The 22,709-nt window shown below is 40.2% G+C and overlaps 2 protein-coding genes across 2 annotated transcripts; both read left to right on the top strand.

Annotated features, from left to right (window-relative positions):
• The first annotated feature begins 11,633 nt into the window (after positions 1-11,633).
• LOC112039499 (uncharacterized) lies at positions 11,634-12,383 on the top strand. The gene has a single exon (XM_024072374.2). The coding sequence runs from the start codon at positions 11,634-11,636 to the stop codon at positions 12,381-12,383; it is 750 nt and encodes a 249-aa protein (XP_023928142.1).
• A 1,214-nt stretch (positions 12,384-13,597) lies between these two features.
• On the top strand, positions 13,598-14,359 carry LOC112039498 (uncharacterized). Its single transcript, XM_024072373.1, has one exon. The coding sequence runs from the start codon at positions 13,598-13,600 to the stop codon at positions 14,357-14,359; it is 762 nt and encodes a 253-aa protein (XP_023928141.1).
• Positions 14,360-22,709: the final 8,350 nt, after the last annotated feature.

Raw genomic sequence — 22,709 nt, 5'->3', positions numbered from 1 at the left:
AGGAATAGCCTCAATGCTGGCCTCAAAAACGCTGAAAGCTGGGCCAAAGCCCAACGCAAGCTGCTAAATGAGACTCAAACTAATTTGGCCTCTGAGAAAGCGCTTGTGAAGGAACTTCGCGCCGAACTCCAAAAGGCCAGGGAGACTGCCAAGCTGGCTCAGAGGAACTCTCAGCTGGCCAAGGAGGCGACCAAGGCCGAAAAGAAAGCAGCATACCAGCTGGGAGTGGACGTGACCGAAAAAGGTTTAACGGAGCAGTTCACCTCGGTCAGCCGAGATTACTGCGACATAACCTGGGGCAAAGCACTGGATGCTGCCGGGGTGCCTGCTGACTCGGAACTGAGGCTGCCTAGGAGCATATACTATGATCCTGACATCCGAGAGCTCCCAGAGTCTAATCCCCATCTTCTAACACAACTCCCGGAGGTTTCGGAGCAATCCTTGGTCAGCCAAGTTCCTCCAACCACCCTTGAGGTCTCCAAGGAGTCTGGTCAGCCAGGTGATCAGAGCAAACCAGCTGAGCCATCCAAGGACAAGGGCGAGAACTTGGAAAAAGAGAAGACATCTTCAGAGCCCAAGGACCAGGCCTCAAAAGATGCTATTACTCGGACGAGCCAGGCTGCCGACCCTGTGGTCCCTCAAGCAAAAACTTAGATACTTAGGGTTTTTCTTTTTTACCATTATTTTTCTTACACGTTCTTGTTTTTATTTATTTATTTATTTATTTATTTATTTATTTAAGGGATTGTAAACTATCCTCTTTTCGTCAATGAAACGGTTTCTCTTTTACTTTTGGTGCATATCATATGACTTACTCTTGCTACAAATAACTATACTTTGTAATTATGGTAATGTAGGTAAACGTAATCACCCTATCATGCTGGTAATGTACATAACTAAAATTGGTTCCGAAAAGAACAGTCTGCATAAGAACTACTACTAAGTAATGAATGCAACGACTGTTATAAAAGTTTCACAGATCTTTTCGCACATACACAAAGAAGGCTAGCATAGGTTAGAGTCGATTTTAAATACATTTGAGAATGTCAGGCAAGACTCATTTCAAAGTTAAACTTCACTAGTAATAACAACACAGAGGTGTTAACTAACCCAAATCGTCTGGTCCGAGGACTACAGGCATGATTGGATTTAAGTTTAAACACTTAGAGAATCGCTAAGAAGTGTTGACTAACTCCAAATCATATGGTCCGAGGACTACAGTCATGATTGGATTTAAGTTTAAACTCTGAGAGAACCGTTAAGGAGTGTTAACCCAAATCATCTGGTCCGAGGACTACATGCATGACTGGGTTTAAGTTTAAACACTGAGAGAACCGTTAAGGAGTGTTAACTAACCCAAATCATCTGGTCCGAGAACTACAGGCATGATTGGATTTAAGTTTAAACACTGAGAGAATCGTTAAGGAGTGTTAACTAACCAAAATCATCTGGTCTAAGGAAGCATGACTGGGTTTAAGTTTAAACACTGAGAGAACCGTTAAGGAGTGTTAACTAACCCAAATCATCTAGTCCGAGGACTACAGGCATGATTGGATTTAAGTTTAAACACTTAGAGAAGCGCTAAGAAGTGTTAACTAACCCAAATCACCTGGTCCGAAAACTACAGGCATGACTGGATTTAAGTTTAAACACTGAGAGAACCGTTAAGGAGTGTTAACTAACCCAAATCATCTGGTCCGAGTACTACAGGCATGATTGGATTTAAGTTTAAACACTGAGAGAACTGTTAAGGAGTGTTAACTAACCTAAATCACCTAGTCTGAGAAGTACAAGCATGATTGGATTTAAATTTAAACACTTAGAGAAGCGCTAAGAAGTGTTAACTAACTAAAATCACCTGGTCCGAGCACTACAGGCATGACTGGATTTAAGTTTAAATACTGAGAGAACCGTTAAAGACGACAAATTATCATAGCGACTGAAGAAATGATTCGATTAATAATAGTACCTTTTGAGGTTATTTACATTCCAAGGGCGCAGTATTACATGACTATCTAAGTCCTCCAGGAAATATGCCCCAATGCCAACCCCTGAAGTGATATGATATAGCCCATCCCAATTTGGTCCTAGCTTCCCAGGTTGGGTTTTTCGCAGTGCCCACAATTTTCCTAAGTACCAAATCACCAGGTTCTAAAGGCCTTACCTTTACATTGACATCATAGCCTTACCGGAGCTTTTGTTGGTAATGTGCCAATCGGACTATTGCATTTTCTCTTCTTTCCTCAATCAAATCCAAACTCCTTTCTAGAAGTTCATCATTATTGGTCAGACTGAACGAACTGGTTTTCAGAGTTGGGAACCCAGTTTCCAGAGGGATGACAGCTTCAGCTCTATAAGTCATCGAGAAAGGTGTTTCTCCAGTAGATCTACGAGGCGTAGTTTTGTAAGCTTAAAGTACGTGTGGCAACTCTTCCACCCACTTGCCATTTGCATCATCTAATCTCTTATTCAATCCATTAACTATGACTTTGTTAACTGCTTCTGCTTGTCCATTCCCCCGGGGATAGGCAGGGGCAGAGTATCTATTCGTGATTCCCAGTTCGCTACAATAACTCTGACAGGTCTTACTGTCGAACTGTAGGCCGTTGGCCGAGATGAGAGTATGAGGAACTCCGAAACGAGTAATAATATTCTTCCACACAAATCTTTGCACATCTACGTCTCGGATATTGGATAAAGGTTCAGCTTCAACCCATTTGGTGAAATAGTCTGTGCCAACCAGAAGGTACTTCCTATTTCCTGCAGCTTTTGGGAATGGACCTACTATGTCTAAGCCCCACTGAGCAAACGGCCATGGACTAGATAGTGGGTTGAGGACTCCACCTGGCTGGTGTATGTTCGTCGCAAATCGTTGGCATTGATCGCACTTCTTAACATACTTATGGGCCTCTTTTTGCATATTCGGCCACCAATAATCCTGAGTAATGGCTCGGTGAGCTAAAGACCTACCTCCGGTGTGACTCCCGCAAATTCCTTCATGCAACTCCTCTAATAGCAACTCAGCCGCTTCAGGATGAATACATAATAGGTACGGTCCTGAATAGGATCATTTGTATAATTTCTGGTCTTCGGACAGCTAGAATCTGGTGGCCTTCCTCCGAATTTTGTCGGCTTCCCCATTTTCTTCAGGCAGAGTGTCTTCTTTCAAGAACTTGATTATAGGGTCCATCCAGCAAAGCCTGGTTCTGATTTGATGAACTTGGACTGCATCTCTTCCTGCCTCGGTAGGCCTATGCAAATCCTGGACAAGGATAACTCTCGGCAAATTTTGCGCCGAAGAGGTAGCGAGAGTGGCCAAAGAATCAGCATGTGTGTTCCCACTTTTGGGAATATGTAGCAAGCTGAAACATTCAAATTCTGACTACAGACGTTTAACTCGGTTCAAGTATCCCTGCATCCTTTCATCCTTCGCTTCAAATTCCCCCTGTACTTGACCCACAACTAACCTTAAGACCAAGAACAACTCCACTATCTTTCCTTCCATTCTTTGCACCATAGACATTATCATCAATAGGGTTTCGTATTCTGCCTCATTATTTGTTGCTAAGAAATCCAGCCTTAACGATTTTTCAATGATGATTCTCTCTGGAGATATCAATACTAGCCTTACTCCAGAACCTTTCTGGTTCGCAGTGCCGTCCACATACATTTCCCAGCGGGCAGGACCTTATTGAGAAATCATGCCAACCGATTTTCCATCCATGTCCTTCTCTGCCGTTATTTCTTCTAAACTAGGTTCCGTGAACTCGGCCACCAAATCCTTAAGTATCTGCCCCTTGACTGAAGTGCGAGGCATGTACTTGATATCGAAAGCCCCCAAGATAGTGCCCCACTTGGCTATTCTCCCTGTGTAGTCAGCACTTCGAAGTACGGATTTAAGCGGGAGTTGTGTGAGCACGACGACCGTATGTGCTTGGAAGTAATGGGGCAATTTTCGTGTTTCGAGTACTACCGCCAAAATAGCTTTCTCCAATGGCAAGTATCTGATCTCGGCCTCATGTAGAGATTTACTTACATAGTAAACCGGTCTTTGTACACCTTGATCCACTCGTATCAGCACTAGACTTACAGCATAGGGAGCCACCGCAATATAGGCAAACAAGACCTCATCTAGTTCAGGGCTGGACATAATCGGTGGTCGAGCCAAGTAGTCTTTAAGTTGTTGAAAAGCTGAGGCACATTCTTCAGTCCACTCAAATCCTTTCCACTTGTTAATCAGTGAGAAGAAAGATTTACACCTATCTGCGGACCTAGAGATGAATCGGTTCAGAGCAGCTGTCATCCCTGTTAACTTCTGAACCTCTTTCGGATTTCGAGGAGGCTGTAGGTTTTGAATAGCCTTTATCTGATCGGGGTTAACTTCAATTCCCCTGTGTATCACCGTGTAACCCAAAAATTTGCCTGACCCTACACCAAATGAGCATTTGGAAGCGTTCAGGCGCAACTTGTGTCTTCTTAGGATTTCAAAAGTGTTGCCAAGGTCCTTCACATGCTCAGAAATGACTTTACTTTTTACCACCATGTCATCTATATAGACCTCAATGCTTTTGCCTAACTGTAATTCAAACATCTTCGTCATCATTCGCTGATAAGTAGAACCTGCATTTTTCAGACCGAATGGCATCACTTTATAGTGGTAATTACTAGTAGGGGTAACAAAAGCGGTCTTCTCCTGGTCATCTGGGGCTAACGGTATTTGATGGTAACCTTGGAAAGCATCCAAGAAACTCATCCGAGGATAACCGACAGTAGCATCTACTAGCTGATCAATTTTCAGCATGGGGAAAGGATCCTTAGGACAAGCCTTATTTAAGTCCGTGAAGTCTACACAAACTCGCCACTTTTTGCTCTTCTTCTTCACCACCACAGTATTTGCCAATCACTCAGGATAAAAAACTTCTTTAACAGCTCCAGCCTGTTTGAGTTTCGTTACTTCTTCTTTGACTGCATCTGTATGCTCTTTAGATGGCCGCCGAGGAGGCTGCTTCTTGGGGACAATCAGTGGGTTGACCCTCAAATGGTGGCAAATGAACTCTGGATCTACTCCTGGGGCTTCATAAGCACTCCAGGCGAATACGTCAATATTTCTTTTAAGGAAATTACTTAACTCTTCTTTTTCTGGTTGAGGCATCTGAGATCTGACTTGAAAGTATCTTTCAGGATTGTCCCCAATTAAAACTTTCACTAAATCCTCGCATCCAACGCCTTCATCAAGATCTTCGACGGGCAACTCCCGACTTTTTAACTGCTATAAATCTCCTTCAGCCCTGACCGAGGACTCAATTTCAGACTTGTGTTGGATGGCAGCCACCAAGCATTGTCTGGCCAAGGATTGATCTCCACGGATTTCACAAACCCGCCCTTCGGATGGATATTTATCTTTTTGATGTAGAGTGGAGGAAACAGCCCATAGCATATGTAGCCAAGGTCTGGCTACAATTGCCGTATAAGGGAAATAAACATCTACGACAATGAAGTCTACTTCCATTACTTCTGAGCCAGTCTGTACAGGTAGCCGTATCTGGCCTTTCGAGTTGACAATTCTTCCCTCGAAGCTAACCAAAGGAGAATAGCATGGTGTCAAGTCATCAAGCTTAAGGTTTAGCCCCTTGTAGAGGTCAGGGTACATTATCTCCACCGCGCTACCCTAATCCACCATTACCCTCTTCAGATCATATCTTCCGATTCTGAGGGTGACTACCAAAGCGTCATCATGAGATTGAATGGTTCCAACTTTATCTTCGTTCGAAAAGCCTAAAACTGGCTGGACAACCAGTGTAGCACTCCTCGGATCTCGACCAATGTCCCATGCCGGTAACCGAGCTACTGACATAACCTTGGACGACCAGGACCCTGTTCTTCCTGATGCTGCGAAAATGACGTTAATAGTTCCTAATAAAGGTTTCGCAGAATCATTTCTCTCAGGCTCGGAATTCATCTGACCTCCTCGGCCACTGGAGTGATGCAAGAGGTGCCTCAACCTACCTTCGCAGACCAGTTGGTCCAAATGATCCCACAGACTTCTGCAGTCTTTAGTGGTATGACCATGGTTTTAGTGGTACTGGCAATGGAGATTGTGATTACACCTCTCAGGATTCCCCACCATCTTACTCGGCCACCTGAAGAATGGTTCACTCTTGATCTTTTCCAAAACTTGGTGGACTGGCTCTTTGAACACTGTATTGACTGCTTGAGCATTTGTTAACCCCGACTGCCCAGCGAAATCTCTCCGTGGCTTATTGTTGTTGTAACGGTCCGACCTGAAATCCTTCCTCTCCTGGAGGATAACCTTGTCCTTACCCTTCCCTTGCTGCTGATCTTCTTCAACCTTTTTATATTTTTCAATACGATCCATGAGTTAACGCATGTTAGTAACAAGTTTACCAGACAAGGACGTCCTTAAACCGTGGTCAGTAGGGAGGCCAAGCTTGAACGTGTCAAGGGCCATTGCATCAAAGTTGCCCTCCATATTATTAAACATTTCCTAATACCTATCTGAGTATGCCTTTAGGGTCTCACCCTCACGCATGCTCAAGGATAGCAGAGAAGACAAGGGCCTGGCCATTCTTCGGCATGTGACAAAACATAAACCAAAAGCTTTAGTGAGCTCTTGGTAGGAATTGATAGAATCTACTTTCAGGCTGTCGAACCACCTCATTGCAACCGGTCCAAGACTAGAGGGGAAGACCTTACACATCAGCGTTTCATCTCTGGAATAGACAGCCATCCTTTGATTAAAATGGCTCACATGCTCCACAGGGTCCGTTTTACCATTATAAATGGTGAAGGCTGGCTGGTTAAAACGCCAAGGAAGTCTCGCTCCTTCGATCCTGTGCATGAAAGGTGACCTAGAGATTTGATTCAGAGCATTGCTCATAGCATCATTTCCCACCCCTCTACGTGATGGGCTTTGAGGTTGCTTTTTGCGATGGTGCTTCTCTTCGTACGAAAAGGATTCACTGATTGGTGTTCAAGACCTCTGCTCGTAAGTGACATTTTGCTCGTCGTCCCAATCCTCATCAGAATATGAAGAAACACGTTTTCTTTTTGCATGGCGCAACTCCCTCCTTAACCTCTTAATTTCTATTTGCATGTTATTCTTCTCTGCATGAGACACGTGACTTCCTCCATGAGGTTAACTTCGCTCAAGGTGCGTAGTATGCACACTACCTTCACGATCTTGTCTCTACTCCAAATTGAGAAAAGGGTCTATGTGCTGGGACGCCCCAGATTCTATTGGTTGTTACCCTGGTTCCGCCATTACCGACTGCTGTTGCTTCCACTTATACTCATGCTCTTCTCACAGACGGCGCTAATTGTAGGGTTAGGATTTATGGCTCAAGCCCAAAAACAATAAATTTGTAGAGCGTAGATGATAGAGCTAGGTTAACTATGGAATTTACAACAGTTGATCACAACATACCAGTATAAACCAGCATAAAAGTATATGCAAAGACTAAGTGAGTTCAAGTCCGAAGAGACTTCTAATAAATTGAATATAGGTTACAGTTCTTAGGGTTCCAAATCGACCTCCCCTTCTTTTAGGAGTCTTTCTTCTTTATATAACATCCTTCCCTGCCATCTCCATGGTCCACTTGTTCTTTATCTAGGCTTCTACTTGAGTGCATGTCATGTCATGTATCTTTTTCAGCTTTTTATAAGTGGTGGTAGATGAGGTTACCATGTTCAGGGGTTTTCTCTACATAAATGCGGTCAGAAAATTGCTGCAGTGCATTTAATACAGTGGTAGCAGCTTTTCCCTTAGATATTTTTCCATTCTTATCGTCTTCAGATATACTCAGAGCTTATCTTGATCAGTAGGAATGCTCGGAAAATCATTCGGACCTTCTACACGCTCGATTAATCAATACTATTTGCATCCGAGGAATAGAATCTCTTCGGACCGATGGCGACCTCTTCGGCTTGTACCCATCTTTCTTTTCCGGGTATCCTTCTTCCAGATGGACCTTGCCTATACCACTTCCTTCTCTTCGAACGCATAGTAGTCCTCAAATGGGGCCCTAGGCCCACTACGTTAGGTTGGGCCTTTCCCCCCACATATATATATAAAGAAATCTGCAAATAATTAAAAACCCATAGACCAAATGCATGAAGGATGAACAATTCAGATCAAGTCTTGTGTTTGACATAATCTACTTAAAGCAAATTTCGCCTCTCACACAATCATTGTGGTGCTTTGAGACTTACGGACGTCTGCCTCACAGGATAAAATAATCTACAGCACGAAACGAAACACACAAGGTCGTGTTTTGCAAACTACTCAATGTCTCTTTCACTTTCTTTGATACAATATGAAATGCACAAAAATATTCTCACTGGGAGAGTTTTATAAAAAGTTGTTTTTATGAATGAGCGACTATGAAAAATCATACCTTACCGAACAGACACTTTGTTTCAATAATAACTGCCGTGCACAAACTAACTGACTCAAAAATTAAAATTGAAAGCTCGAAAATGTATTAAAAATACAAGGGCTGTTTAAACCCTCAAATTAAAAATTACGGCTCGATAGATTTTACTCTAACTTATACTAAGTGCAGAATAGAGTAAATGCGGGCAGATAAACAAATAAACTACTCTAAGCCATAACCAATATAACACAGTAGTAATATAAAAGCAAAAAGAATAGGGAAGAAGAATGCAAATACAAGATAACACGACGATATGATATCGAAGAGGAAACCAAACTATTCTGCGTAAAACCTCTTCGCCGCCCTCCAAGCGATAATCGATCCACTGGACAATCAGTTGGAATACATGGGCTAGCAAGAGACCCTCCAAGCCTAATCTACCCAATGCACCTGAGACCCTCCAAACTCCTACTCCAACAAGATTTCTTGGAACTGTGTCTTGTCTTGCTCTCCAGATCCCTAATACGCTCGATTGCATCCGCCAAGTCTCCTGGCTTCTTTTGGCAATTTCCCAAAACTTCCCAAGCCCCGAAACACTCTGTACACTCTGAAAGGGTGTGTGTTATGTTTTAATACTAATCTCCTCTCAAGGTATGACAATGGGAGAGAAAAAAAGAAGAGGCTACAAGGATTTCTCACTAAGGATGAGTAGCTCTCTCTCTAAAAGATAAGTGTGTGTGTTGTAGAAAACCTATCTAGAGTTTTTCTCTTTAAAATGGCCTCCTTACAATTTGTGGGTAATGAAGGTATATATAGTATGAGTAAAAGGTAAGAAAATCACTCTTAAAAATCCTCCAGGCAGAGAGTCTTACAAGTATCTCGCGGGATGGCTTTATCCGCGAAATACTTGTGAAATTGATAGCCTGGCACGATTCTTCAACTTCTAGTCAAGTGCTCCTCACATGCCCTTTTTATGGTAACCCTTCTTGCGAAATTCTCGCGAGCTAGTTGCGAAATGCATTGAGCTTCAATTAAGCTTGAGTTTTCACCAACTTAGTACTAAACCCAATATAATAAAATCCTATAAAATACAAGGAATAAAATTAAAGCAATTACAACATTTTTTTTTTCATGGAAAAAAGTTAACATAAAACATAGTTGTAAATCACAACTTTACAATCTCCCCTTTTAGCTATTCCGTGACAAAACACCCTATAACAGACTTTAAACTTAAACGTGAGTTTGGGAACAGTGGCAAAACTCACTCACACTTAAATCTAAAAGCTGTGAAGCACTTGGAACATGTATACCTGTAACTTGAAACATTTACACAAAACACATTAGACCCTCAAGGTAAAGCAAGTAATAAAAGGACAAGTATAATCTAACATGTTGATCAAACACAAAACAGTCATATGGAAATGACTACAATGATCATATAGCAAAGCAAATGATCATCCGAACATGCAACCAATAAAGCACAATAGCATAAAGATGTAAGCATGTCCAACACATAAGCATGATGCGATGAAAGTAGGAAAGCATAGATACTAAACATAACTCAAAGCACCATAAAGCAATGAAAAAACAAGCATAAAGTAAAACAAACAAAATAAGGTTTTCTCATAAAAAATCTTCTCCCCCTTGGTATATGCATCTCCCCTATAACTTTCTTCCCTTATGAATGTGCACAGGGTGAAATTTCTCCCCCAAGAATGTGCACGTGAGTCATATAGAAATGAAAAAAATACACCAGTATACTCTCCGGCATATTCTCCCATTTTTTGTCACGAATAGACAAATGAATCAAGAGGAATGAAGGAAAGAAAATACGATTTGAATAAGGGTAAAAGATGATGCATGAGGGGTGCAAGATGAATGAGAAAATGAAACTCAAAAGAAAGATAAAACATTAAAAAAAAAATGCTACAAAGTATAAAGTAAACATGACATGCTAAGGATGATTGAATGTATGGAACATGATATATACCTAGGCATGACGTAGACACAAGAAAATGTTAAATGTGCTAAAAGGTCTAAAAGGACTTAACCAGCATGATTGAGTGTAAAAAAAATGTCAAGTGATCAAGTGTGTACCGTAAATGTGCATCTAGTGTGCATGTGAGATGCATAACCAATGCATGAGGAAGCACTCAAAGGGCAAAGTGTATAAAACACACAACCAATGATCAAAATATGATAAACATAAATAATTATGGTGATCCCCAAAATTTGGTACTCATAAGAATTTAAAATAACAAGAAAATGTCATTTAAGCATTTTATCAAACACTTAGAGTGTACACACTACACATGCATGTTAAACAATGCATGAACATATGAAAATCTTACCTAAATACATGTTATTTTTGCCACAAGAGGCCAACATCCAAAGCAAATCATCATTTAAAACAAAGCTCAATCAAAAAGATTGACAAAAATTAAGTTTTCCAACTCTCATTTGAAAAAATTCTAACTATGAACATAAAACCTCCAAAAACATAATCTAAGGATCAAAATCAATGAAAAGAGTTAAATATTACCTTAAAGATGTTAATGAAATGAAAAATACTTCAATTTAGTTGGGTTTTGATGTAGAAACATTAAAACAGGGGTTTGGGAGAGGATGGGAGACGTTTAAAAACAAATGACCCACAAAATGTCCTTTAAAAAGCTGATCTGGAAATTTTTGTGGGAAGCTTACTCGCGAAATTACTCACGAAATTTTTTGTGGCTAAGCCTTACTCGCGAAACAGTTGTGAAACTCTCTGTCCAAAGTTGAAAAACTTGAGATTTTGACCATTTAACTCCCAGTTGAGCTTACACATGAAATGGGTTATGAAAACACCCAGAAAACATGTTTTTCACACAAAAACAACTTGAAAAACTTTGAAAAACATGGGTGATATAAATCACTTCCAAAAGCAAACAAAAAAGAAAAAAAAAATTTTTTTGATTTGATCCACATATAGTTGAGCGCACACACACATCACATAAGTGAAATAAACATTTATTGAATATTAGACTTGTGTGTTGTGTGTGAGTATCAAATGTGGAATAGTCCTTAGTCTAGAGTGAATTTTCAATGATCAATTCAATCAAGTCATACACAACTAGTATTAAACCAGGATAAAAGTGCCCTCGTGCTCTCGTGCATGTAGAGGCAGTGTAAGTCTTGCAGGAGTCCCTCTTTGCAAGAGTTTCAGTGACCTCCTTTTTAGTGAGGTCGATCGGAGCTATAATGGCTGACGAATTAGAAGAACTATGGAAGAAGCTCTCCTTTACGAATGAAGAAGACGCAAATATTGTCCTAGGAAGTGGTAGTACAAAAGCAGCAAAGGACCGGGGAAAGAACTGTCTTGTTATGAAAGTCCTTTCCAGCAGAAGCATCATGTTGGATTCGTTGAGAAAAAATCTGAGAATGATATGGAAGCTAAACAAAGGAGTACAGATCTCGGTGTTAGAGAATGAAATGTTTATGGTAGAGTTTGGTGACGAAAAGGATAAGAAGAAAGTGTTAGAGATGAGTCCCTGGAGCTTCGAAAAACAACTAGTCCTCCTCCAAAAATTCAAAGGCGAACAGGCACCAAAGGAGATACAACTAGCGAGATCACCTTTTTGGGTACAAATCCATAACTTGCCTCTTAAGAGCAGAACAGGAGAAACCGGCAAAGCCATTGGGGCCACGTTAGGTGAGGTGTTGGATGTGGATGTAGCTGAGAGTGGGGTGCAATGGGGTACATGCCTTAGAGTCAAAGTCAGTATTGATGTTACAAAGCCCCTGTGTCGAGGTAAAAGGGTAACTATTGAGGACGACAAGTCCAGATGGGTGCTGTTCAAGTATGAACGTCTCCCAAACTTCTGCTACAAATGTGGGCTGCTTAACCATGATCTCAAGGACTGCCCAGAGAACTTGGGACCAGCAAAGATGCAGGATACACAGAACTTCCAATATGGACTGTGGTTGAGGGGGGATATCATAAGCAGGTAAACTAGGGAAGAACCAAAGTTTAGCAACAAGGGACTATGGGAAAACAAGAGAAGCTCGGATGAGGGATGCAGAAAGAACATGACGGAGGAAAGCCAGGTTCCGATCAACACCGTGGGAGTTGGTGAGGAGCCTTGGTCAACTTCGGGCATCCTGGGGAAGAACACCATGGAAAAAGAGATAAGTAATCTGAGCGCCTTTTTGGGAGTGGCAGAAGACTGTCATGAGGAAGGAAGGGTTAACAATCAAAGCAAGTCCCCAGGCAATATCCTTCCCATACTAGGTAAAGAGTGTGTGGCAGAGATCGAATCTCGAGAAATAGTGGAAGAGCTGAAGCGTTGGGAAACTAAGACCCATTAGGTGGGGGACCCACAATTCGAATTTGGGAATGAAAAGAGCCCGGGTAAGTTTGAAGTGGGGGAAAAAAAGGACAAGGAGGACGACGGTATGGGCCCAATGGCAATGATATATGAAAAAGAAGTGGGCTGGGTTGTAGAGAAATTGGGCCCGAATAGTAAGCATTGGAAAAGATTGGCAAGGGGAAACCAAGCTCATGGGCAGCAAGAGTTGTTAGGCCCAACAAAAGGCAAAAGGGAAAGTCCGGTCCCATTAAAAGAGCTGGAAGCGAATACGCTGGAAAGCAAAAAACCAAAACAAAAAAATCAAACCCACAAAATCCAAAAGAAGGAGAGTCAAACGGATGGCGGTGAGGCGACGACTGCTGGGCAGCACCGCTGAGCCCAATGAATGTGCTGGCATGGAACTGTCGAGGTCTAGGATCAACCTCGGCAGTTCGGATCCTCACCGACGAGGTGAAATCCAAGAAGCCGATCCTTGTTTTCCTCGCGGAGACGAAAGCCAGTTCGAGTAGAATAAAAGGAATCCAGCACAAGCTTGAGCTTACACAAGGGATTTCAGTGCCGAGTGATGGGCGGAGTGGAGGCCTTGCGATGATCTGGAAAGAAGGGGCTGATATTAGATTCAAAAGCTACTCTAACTCTCATATAGATGTGGTGGTGTACGGAAAGTCGGGGTCGATACCATGGAGAGCAATGGGGTTCTATGGGCAACCCGAAGCAAGTAAGAGATTTATTTCTTGGAGTTTGCTGGAATCTTTGAAGAAGCAATGCGACATGCCGTGAGTGGTCTTTGGAGATTTCAATGAGATTACCCACTCGAACGAGAAGCTTGGGTGGTTGGATAGAGATGCCGATCAGATGCAAGCCTTCAGAGATTGTCTTGAAGATTGTGGGCTCACAGATTTGGGTTTTGTGGGGCAGAGGTACACTTGGTGCAACGAAAGATTGGGCACACAAAGAACTCTTGTCAGACTTGATAGGTTTGTTGCAAATAAGGGGTGGAAAGCGTTATTTCCTGAAGCAATGGTTTTCCACATGTCGATGCCTGCCTCTGATCATTGCCTCCTTGAGCTGTCTTTGAAGAAGAGGGGACACCCGAAGCCCACAAAGAAGAGGTTTTTCTTTGAATCAATGTGGACTCGTGATGATCGGTGTAGGGAGGTTATAGAAACGGCCTGGGATCCACTCAGGGAGTGTCCAATGTTCCAACTACAAGATAGAATCAGAAGTTGCCAAATCCACTTACAAGAGTGGAACCGGGCAACCTTTGGGAATGTGACGAAGGCGCTGAAACAAAAACAGAGTCGCTTGCAACATCTTGAGGCTTTGAATCTCCTTCATGAAACTGCGGAAGAGATAGAGAATTTGAGGAACAAAATTAATGAGGATCTGACCAAGGAAGAGATGATGTGTAACCAAACGTCTAGAGCCATTTGGATGAAGTGCGAAGATCGCAACACCAGTTTTTTCCATGCAACGGCCACACAAAGACAGAGGAAGAACAGAATTGAAGGGCTGTGTGATCCAGATGGGGCATGGTGTGATAACCAGGAAGGGATTGAGAAAATTATTTTGGATTATTTCTCAGAAATTTATAGCACTGGGCAGCCTTACATCTAGGAAACAACTATGGATGCAGTGACTCCAAAAATTTCTCCAGCTATGAACAATAAACTTCTGGGAGAGTTTAGAGCTGAAGAAGTCAGGGTGGCTCTTAAGCAGATGCACCCCACGAAAGCTCCTGGCCCGGACGGTATGCCTCCTATATTCTATCAAAAATATTGGGATGTGGTTGGTCCTAAGGTAATTAGCTGTGTTCTGAATATTTTGAATTCTGGAAACATGCCTATAGGATTGAATGAGACTTATATATGTTTGATCCCAAAAACCAATTGCCCCCAGAAAATTACTGATTTTTTACCAATAAGTTTATGTAATGTTATATATAAGATCATTTCCAAAGTGCTTGCAAACAGGTTGAAAAAAATTCTGCCGGAGGTGATCAGTGAAGAGCAGAGTGCTTTTGTCCCCGGAAGACAGATCACAGACAATGTAATGGTTGCTTTTGAGACCATGCATAGCATAAAAAGGAAAAGGACCGGAAAGGAGGGCAGAATGGCTATAAAGCTTGATCTGAGTAAGGCGTAGGACAGGGTGGAGTGGGCATATCTTGAGGCAATAATGAGAAAAATGGGCTTCCATGAGAAGTGGATCGCACTTTCTATGATGTGTGTCAGATCAGTAACATACTCGGTTCTAGTAAATGGCGAACCAAAAGGAAAAATCGTTCCTACAAGGGGGTTGAGACAAGGTGACCCCATCTCTCCGTACCTTTTCCTCTTATGTGATGAGGGTCTTTCAGCAATGCTGAGGCGAGAGGTGAATTTAGGAAGGCTGAAGGGAGTGTCGGTGTGTAGAGGGGCTCCCCAAATTTCACACTTGCTTTTCGCTGATGACAGTATTATCTTCTGTAGAGCATCCATGGATGAGGGAAACCGGGTAATCAAGGTCCTAAAAGATTACAAGGAAGCTTCGGGGCAAAAGCTGAACAAAGAAAAGACTTCCCTTTTCTTCAGCAAAAATACTGGGAGGGATATTCAAGAGGGCATAAAGGAATTATTTGGTGCTCAAATCATTCACTAGCATGAGAAATATCTTGGGCTGCCCACGATGGTTGGAAGGGGAAAGAAAAATGCGTTTAGCCGGATTAAAGACCAAGTGGCGAGGAGAATTGCAGGGTGGAAAGGAAAACTCCTTTCCAATGCAGGTAGGGAAATCCTCATCAAAGCAGTGGCTCAAGCAACACCCACCTATTCGATGAGCTGTTTCTTGCTTCCCGCCTCGCTGTGTAATGATTTAAACTCTTTGGTAAGAAATTTCTGGTGGGGTCAGAAGGAAAGAGAGCGGAAAATGGCATGGGTGGCCTGGGAGAAGATGTGCTCTAGAAAGTCAGAGAGCGGAATGGGATTTAGAGACCTTCGAGCCTTTAACATTGCTTTGTTAGCAAAACAAGGCTGGCGGATATTAATGAACCGAAACTCCCTACTTCACCATGTATACAAAGCCAGGTATTTCGCAAATTCCTCCTTCTTGGACGCTCCTGTGGGTAAGAACCCATCTTTTATCTGGAGGAGCATTGCGGCAGCAAGAAGCACTATTGAGAGAGGTCTGCGATGGAATATTGGAAATGGTCGCAAGGTGAACATCTGGTCTGATAGATGGCTGCCTACCCCGGGCTCCTTTAAAGTGGTTAGTCCTAAGAGTCAAGATTTTGGGATGGAAAAGGTGGAAGACCTTTTAGACTTGAATAAAGGGGGCTGGGATATTGAAAAGGTAAGGGGCACTTTTCTCCATCACGAAGCGGAGGTGATTCTCGGCATGCCAATTAGCCCGAGATTACCTGAGGATTCTCAATCCTGGGCATGGACAAAGAACGGAGCTTTCTCGGTTAGAAGCGCCTATGGAGTTGCACTTAAAATCCTAGATGAGTCCAAACAGAGCAGAGAGGGAGGTGAATGCTCTGATAACTCAAAAATGCGGAACTTGTGGAAGTCCATTTGGGAGCTGAAGTGTCCGAACAAAATCAAACACTTTATGTGGAGGGCATGTAAAGGAATTCTTCCTACACACCATAATTTGGCAAAGCGAAAAGTGACATCTTCGGACGCATGTGTTTTGTGTGGGGAGAGTGAAAATACTGGCCATACTCTGTGGAGTTGTGGTTTCGCTTCAGATGTGTGGAAGACAGCTGGTGTTGTCTTGCCAAATGAGCACTGCAGTCAAGAGGAATTTGTTGATATCGTGTGGAGTTTAAGGGAAGGTCCAAATGTTTTGGACTGGAAGCTGTTTGCAACCACGGCGTGGGGTCTATGGAACAACAGAAATGCGGTAAAACACGAAGGCAAATGCAAACCAGCTAAGTGTATTGCGAGAGACATGGCCTTGTACGTCGACGAATTCAGACAAGCTGTCCGGTCTCCCCTGTCCACACCAGCGCGACCCCCTTCTGTCAGAAACTCTTGGCGCCCCCCCAAAGCAGGTTGGTACAAGATTAACGTGGACGGTGCGGTGTTTAAAGAAATTGGGTGTTGTGGAATTGGTGTGGTAATTCAGAATGAAATGGGCCTTATCATGGGTGCGATGAGTAAAAAACTACCCTTTCCACTAGGGGCTTTAGAAGTGGAAGCTAGAGCAGCTGAAGAGGGTGTTGCCTTGGCTCGAGACTTGGGCCTAGGAGAAATCATTATCGAAGGAGATGCAACGAATATCACAAATGCTCTGTCAAGCCAAAATACGCCTCCAAGCTCTATCCAGAAAGTTGTGGAAGGTACAAAAAGTGTCCTATAGGAATTTACAGCATGGGAAGTTAACCATGTTAATCGCTGTAACAATTTTGCTGCCTATTTGCTAGCACAGTATGCTAGGGCGGTATCTGATAGTGTTGTATGGGTGGAAGATACTCCCCCATTGATAGCCTGTCAAGTTAGTTTGGATGTATCTATGCTGGGCCTATGCCCCTTTTATAGTTGAATGAAATTACGTATTGACCATCAAAAAAAAAAAAGTATTAAACCAGGTGGTCTATCTCAATTATAGAAATGAACATATATGACCTCCCATAAAAAAAAAATGATTACGCATCTTTAAAACTTTTCATTTAGCTTCTTTACAAGTCATAACATCTGATCATTTTTTTTTTTAACAATACATCTCATTTTTGAGATCGATGCTTGAAATTTTTTATATTTCAATATTGAGAGTTAGTTTTTGGTTTTTCAAGCACCATACATTTCAAAACATGTTGCTTTCTCTTTTTTTTGTTCAAATACTAGTATGTGCGATAGCTTTTACAGCTCATTATCTCTTTTCATTTTGAGATTTACATTTGTTGAGCTCTTTAAACAAAAACATAAAAATAAAGTGGGAAGAAATATAGGTACAAGTCTATGCATGTATCAAAACCAACATAACTATTGACCAATCATTCATGATAAGCTTGAAGATCGATTTACAACAATCACACAAAGATTTCAAGATTTTTTCCACATAGATAGATGTGCATACATAACAAGTTAAGCTCGTAAATGCACTATGCCATAAGTACGAAGGTACTAGGCCAAACTCACATGTGAAATGTACTCAAACATATACGATCAAACTTTTTGAATTTTTCACTTATTATGTGGTTTTGGAATTTCTACTCACACAAAACTAAAACCAAAAAGTAAAATAAAAAATAAAAATAATGCATACAAAGAAATGCAAGATGCACAAATGCATGTCGATGAAGTATCTAATGCATGAAGAGTCCTACAAATATAGAAAGAATTAGAGCATTGAGGTCCACTAGGCTTTTTAGGAAAGGATCTAGCAACATGGTTTTGTTCTCTAACCTTTAAACATTAAGGTCCGTTGAGGTTCAAAAATCAAAGCTCAAGGCCCAAAGATATCACACATTGGACTAACCCCACGAGAAATAAAAAATAGAGAAATAAAAGAGTTAAACTCAAGTAATGAAAAGGGAAAGAAAAAAGAAAGAAAAGGATGAGGAGCCCAAAGAAGTGGGATCCAAAGATCCATGGAGGAACAGCCTTTAAAACCCATAAAGCAAAGGAAAGGCCCAGTCGGCTAAGATCAGTAGGCTAAAAATAAAAAAGCCTGATAAGAAGAACTGGGCCATAATCCCAGAAACTGCTAGGGTCCGGGATCCCTGAGATGCACAACATAGCCTAAATAGGATTGAAACGACCCTAAGGAAAGCACCAAAGAGCACAAAGAACGAAGGACAGATGAGTCCCTCTCAAGCGCCCTGTGATGCAGTAAGGAATCAGAATGTATAAAGCAACCATTCATGAACAAAGGATCGGTATCCCAAGGAATCCAGAACGAGAAAACTATAAGTGGGAGTGGCTGGAAGGAAACTTTCGACCTAGCAGAAAAGGATTTCGCTCACTTGAGAAAAATGACAAAAGGGAGGATGGCCAAAAGCTGGGTCTGAAAAAAAAGTGTGAAGTTTTGAGGAACGTGAAATTGAGAACAACTTTCTAAGCACACCTTGAAAGGGAAAGTCAGCCATGGACTTTCAAAGAAATAGCACAGAAATGAGGAGATTATGAGAAACAGGGGAAGGCTCAGCCTTCTAAGTAATAGGCACAAAACGAGCTCTAGTGCCCAAGGAAGGACAAAAGAGAAAAATCACTAGTACTTCAGAGACCTAGGGTCACATTTTAAAGGAACAAGCAACTAACGTTGAAAGCACTAAGCAATAGGAAAATCATAAGAGAATCTTTAAGATAATTCTGTAAAACTCAAGGAAAACAGAGGAACATTTCTCGGTATCCCGAGAACAACCACTATAGCACATACTCTGATTCAAAAGGATTCAAACTTTACAGGTCTTGGAGGCTTAAATAGCCAACTAAGTCTGTAATTTTTGAGCTTATTTGAACCTTGTATCACGTCTTAGTAAGCACATTGTAATTATGATCAAAGAAAATTAATGAAGTACCTCTCATTAATCCGAGGATCCTTAAACACTGTTTTGGCGTATTTCTTGATTATTTTTGCGTTTTCTTTACTGTTTTCGTTGTAATTCAATACAAATATTCTCGTTTTTTAGTTTATTTGTGTTGTAGGAAACTTGCCCTGTGCACCACTTGGTTCTTAAACAGCCTTTTAGCTGTGGTAAACTAAGCCCAGTCCACTAAATTATAATTACTTGGCCTAAGATCCTTGGGCTGGTGTGCTAAAGAAAAAGGCACGCTCACAATTTGTTATGAAAGTGTTGTGAAAATTATTGTGGACAAACCAAAAATAATATAGCAAATATACTACAACTTTATGCATTGACAAAAAAAAAAAAAAAAAAAAAAAAAAAAAGCCCCTCTCTCTCACAGACCCACAGCCACCATCATCACCGCCCAGCCACCATCACCACCATCATCAGCAACCAAAACCCATACAAATCAACCAAAATCAACATCAGATCAACGGTGCCGATCATCACGTGATCGACCTCGCCACGCTCGCCGATCATCGCCGATCATTGCCGCGATCGATCTCGCCACGCTCATCACCGATCATTGCCGCGATCGATCTCGCCACGCTCATCACCGATCATCAACCTCGCCATGCTCATCACCGATCATCAACCTCGCCACGCTCATCGATCATCGCAGCGATCGATCTCGCCACGCTCATCGCCGATCATCACCTTGATCGACCTCGCCACGTTGTGACCCACAGCGCCGATCTCGCCATTGATCATCGCTGCCATGCTGTGAACTCCGGTGGCATACTGAGAACTCCGGTGGCGAGCTTTGAACGAGAGAGTGAGAGATGTGAGATAGGAAGAGAGAGCTGAGGATGAAAGTTGTGGAGAGAAAGAGAGGCAGCGTCTGGGACAGATAGAGAGGGAGCTGAGTGGCAGTGAGAGAGAGAGAGAGAAAAAACTATTAAAAAAATAAATACAAGAGCTACAGTACCCGTGTAAATTTACACGGGTACTGTAGCTCGTTTATAGTTTTACACATATTTGAATGATTTTAAAAGAGCTGATGTAAAGGGTTTTTGGGTGCAAAATGTGTAAAAGTGATCAAAATGTGTATTTTACACATTTATAAAAGAGCTGATGTGAATGCTCTTAGTGTTTATCCTCTATCGTGAATATCCATGTACTGGTTTATTTTATAATGTTAAATTGTGAACTTTAATTTCTTGAAAACGTTGATTTTCATGCTGCAAAATTTATTTTAAAGTTTGATTAATATGTATTCTTAAGACATACATTAAGTTACAAGGATATACATCAAGCCACTTATTTTTAAAAATATTTTTTTAAAATTAAAAAAGTTGTAAATATTTTTTCAATTTTCAAAAAAAAATTTTCAAAAATAAAAAATAATGTGTGACTTAAGACACACTTTAACAAAATCGTTTGTTTTATACGTACTGTTCGTTAGTTGATATTTCTTTCTTTTCGATTATTATATTATTTTATTAGTACTTTTTTGTCGTATTTGAATCTTTGTTTGACTAGGCATTGGCCTATATATTTGCTGGTTTTTGCGTATTGTGTCTGACTCTGCATTGTTTGGTTTTGAAGTATAGTTGGCTTATAATATAGTATATTAGGATATTTGTGAAATTTGAATTATTCTTTGGCTGGGGATTGCTTTCATTTGTTCAATTACTGTACGAATTGTGTTTGCAGTCCGGTATTTTAAATATTTGTTGGATACAATATTGTATATTATATATGCTAACGACCTTAGTGATTCACGTGGCTCCAGAATATATTTTTCTGTGTTGGCTACGTATTGTCTAATCTACAAAAGTGGTTGTCAGTTGTTGATTTGTTTTTAGTGCAGATTCATTTTGATTGTATTTCCTTGGTACCTGTGTAGAATACTTTTACTATCAAAATCCTTTGTTTATTCTGACATTACACAGATAGTAGTGGATGGCTTATTATTATTAACTGTATAAAAAGAAGCCATGGACTCTACAGTGTCATTTTGGTTCAGTGAGCTACTTTGTTTTTATCTTTTTATTTTAAGTTTTGAACAGTAATTTCAGTACCAAGCGGCACTGTACCTACAGAGTGCTAGAGTTTTTTTTTTTTTTTTTTTTTTTTTTTTGGTAAAGAAGGATATATGCATAAAAGTTAAATCAATCTATTACAAAAGGCCCCTTCTATATCCAAGGTGCAAAGCCGATCCACCACAGGCGGTGGATGGGCAAACAAAATAAAAGGAACATCACTACTACACCGTTATACTAACCTAATAAATTTTATAATATTTTCATAATTATTAAGGTATTAATTTATTATAAGTCAAAATAAAATAATAAAATATAAAATTATAATTAACTATAACTGAAAATAAATATTTTGTGAAAATGTTATGACACTTGTTAGGTGATTGAGTAAAAACTACAAAATTTTTAGTTTGTTTCATATGTACTTTTTTTTCTTTGTGCTATTTTTTTTTTACTGACTATGTAAAAAGAAGCAATGCCTCCACAGTATCCCTTTTGGTATAGTGAGTTATTTTTTTTCCCTCAAATTTTGAAAAGTTGCCACTTTAGTTTGTTCAAGTGGCACGTAGCTACTGCAGCTACAATGATTTTTTTTTTCTTGCATTTGTACTTTTTTTTAAAAAAATATTTATAAGAACCCGCATATATATTGTTATACTAACATAATAAATTTTACAATATTTTCACAATTATTGACATGTCAATTTCTTATAAGTCAAAATAAAATAATAAAATATGAAACGGTGACTAACAACAACTGAAAATGAATGTTTTGTGAAAATGTTATGACACTTGTTGGGTGAATGTGTAAAAGTTGTAGTACTTTTGGTTTGTTCAATATATACTGTTCATCGCTATTTATTTATTTATTTTTTCCAGTCATCCATTTGTGCTCTTTTTTTTTTTTTTTTCTATATATAAAAATAGCGAATAAACTCATAAATAGTATTATGAACAGTATTTTTGTTTTAGTGACTTACCTTTTTCCCCTGTTTATTTTTTCCTTCAAGTTCACAAACTTGGTTTGAGCTAGTTTTTATTTCTTTTAAAGGATTTTTATATGTTTACTTTCTACTTGTAATGTAAGCTTACATTGTATACACATAAAAAGTAGCAAATATTATATACATTGGCAAAAACAAAAATTGTACAAATTTTGCAAATGTGTACAACATTTACCAATTTTTATGTGTTTACGATATAAATTTATATTGTAAGTGCAATGTGTATTTCTCTATATATATATATATATATTATATAAAAAGAGTGAATGAAAAAAGTTACAGTAATTTTGTTATAGTAGTTTTGGTTTGTTTAACTTTCACTATTTTGCTGGCCTTTTTTTTTTTTTTTTTTTTTTTTTTTTTTTTTTTTTTTTTTTTTTTTTTTTTTTTTTTTTTTTTTTTTTTTTTTTTTTTTTTTTTTTTTT

Source organism: Quercus suber, unplaced genomic scaffold (genome assembly GCF_002906115.3).
Source record: "Quercus suber isolate HL8 unplaced genomic scaffold, Cork oak 2.0 scaffold_9, whole genome shotgun sequence".
In the NCBI taxonomy this organism is placed as follows: domain Eukaryota; kingdom Viridiplantae; phylum Streptophyta; class Magnoliopsida; order Fagales; family Fagaceae; genus Quercus; species Quercus suber.
This window is presented reverse-complemented; position numbering and strand designations above follow the sequence as displayed.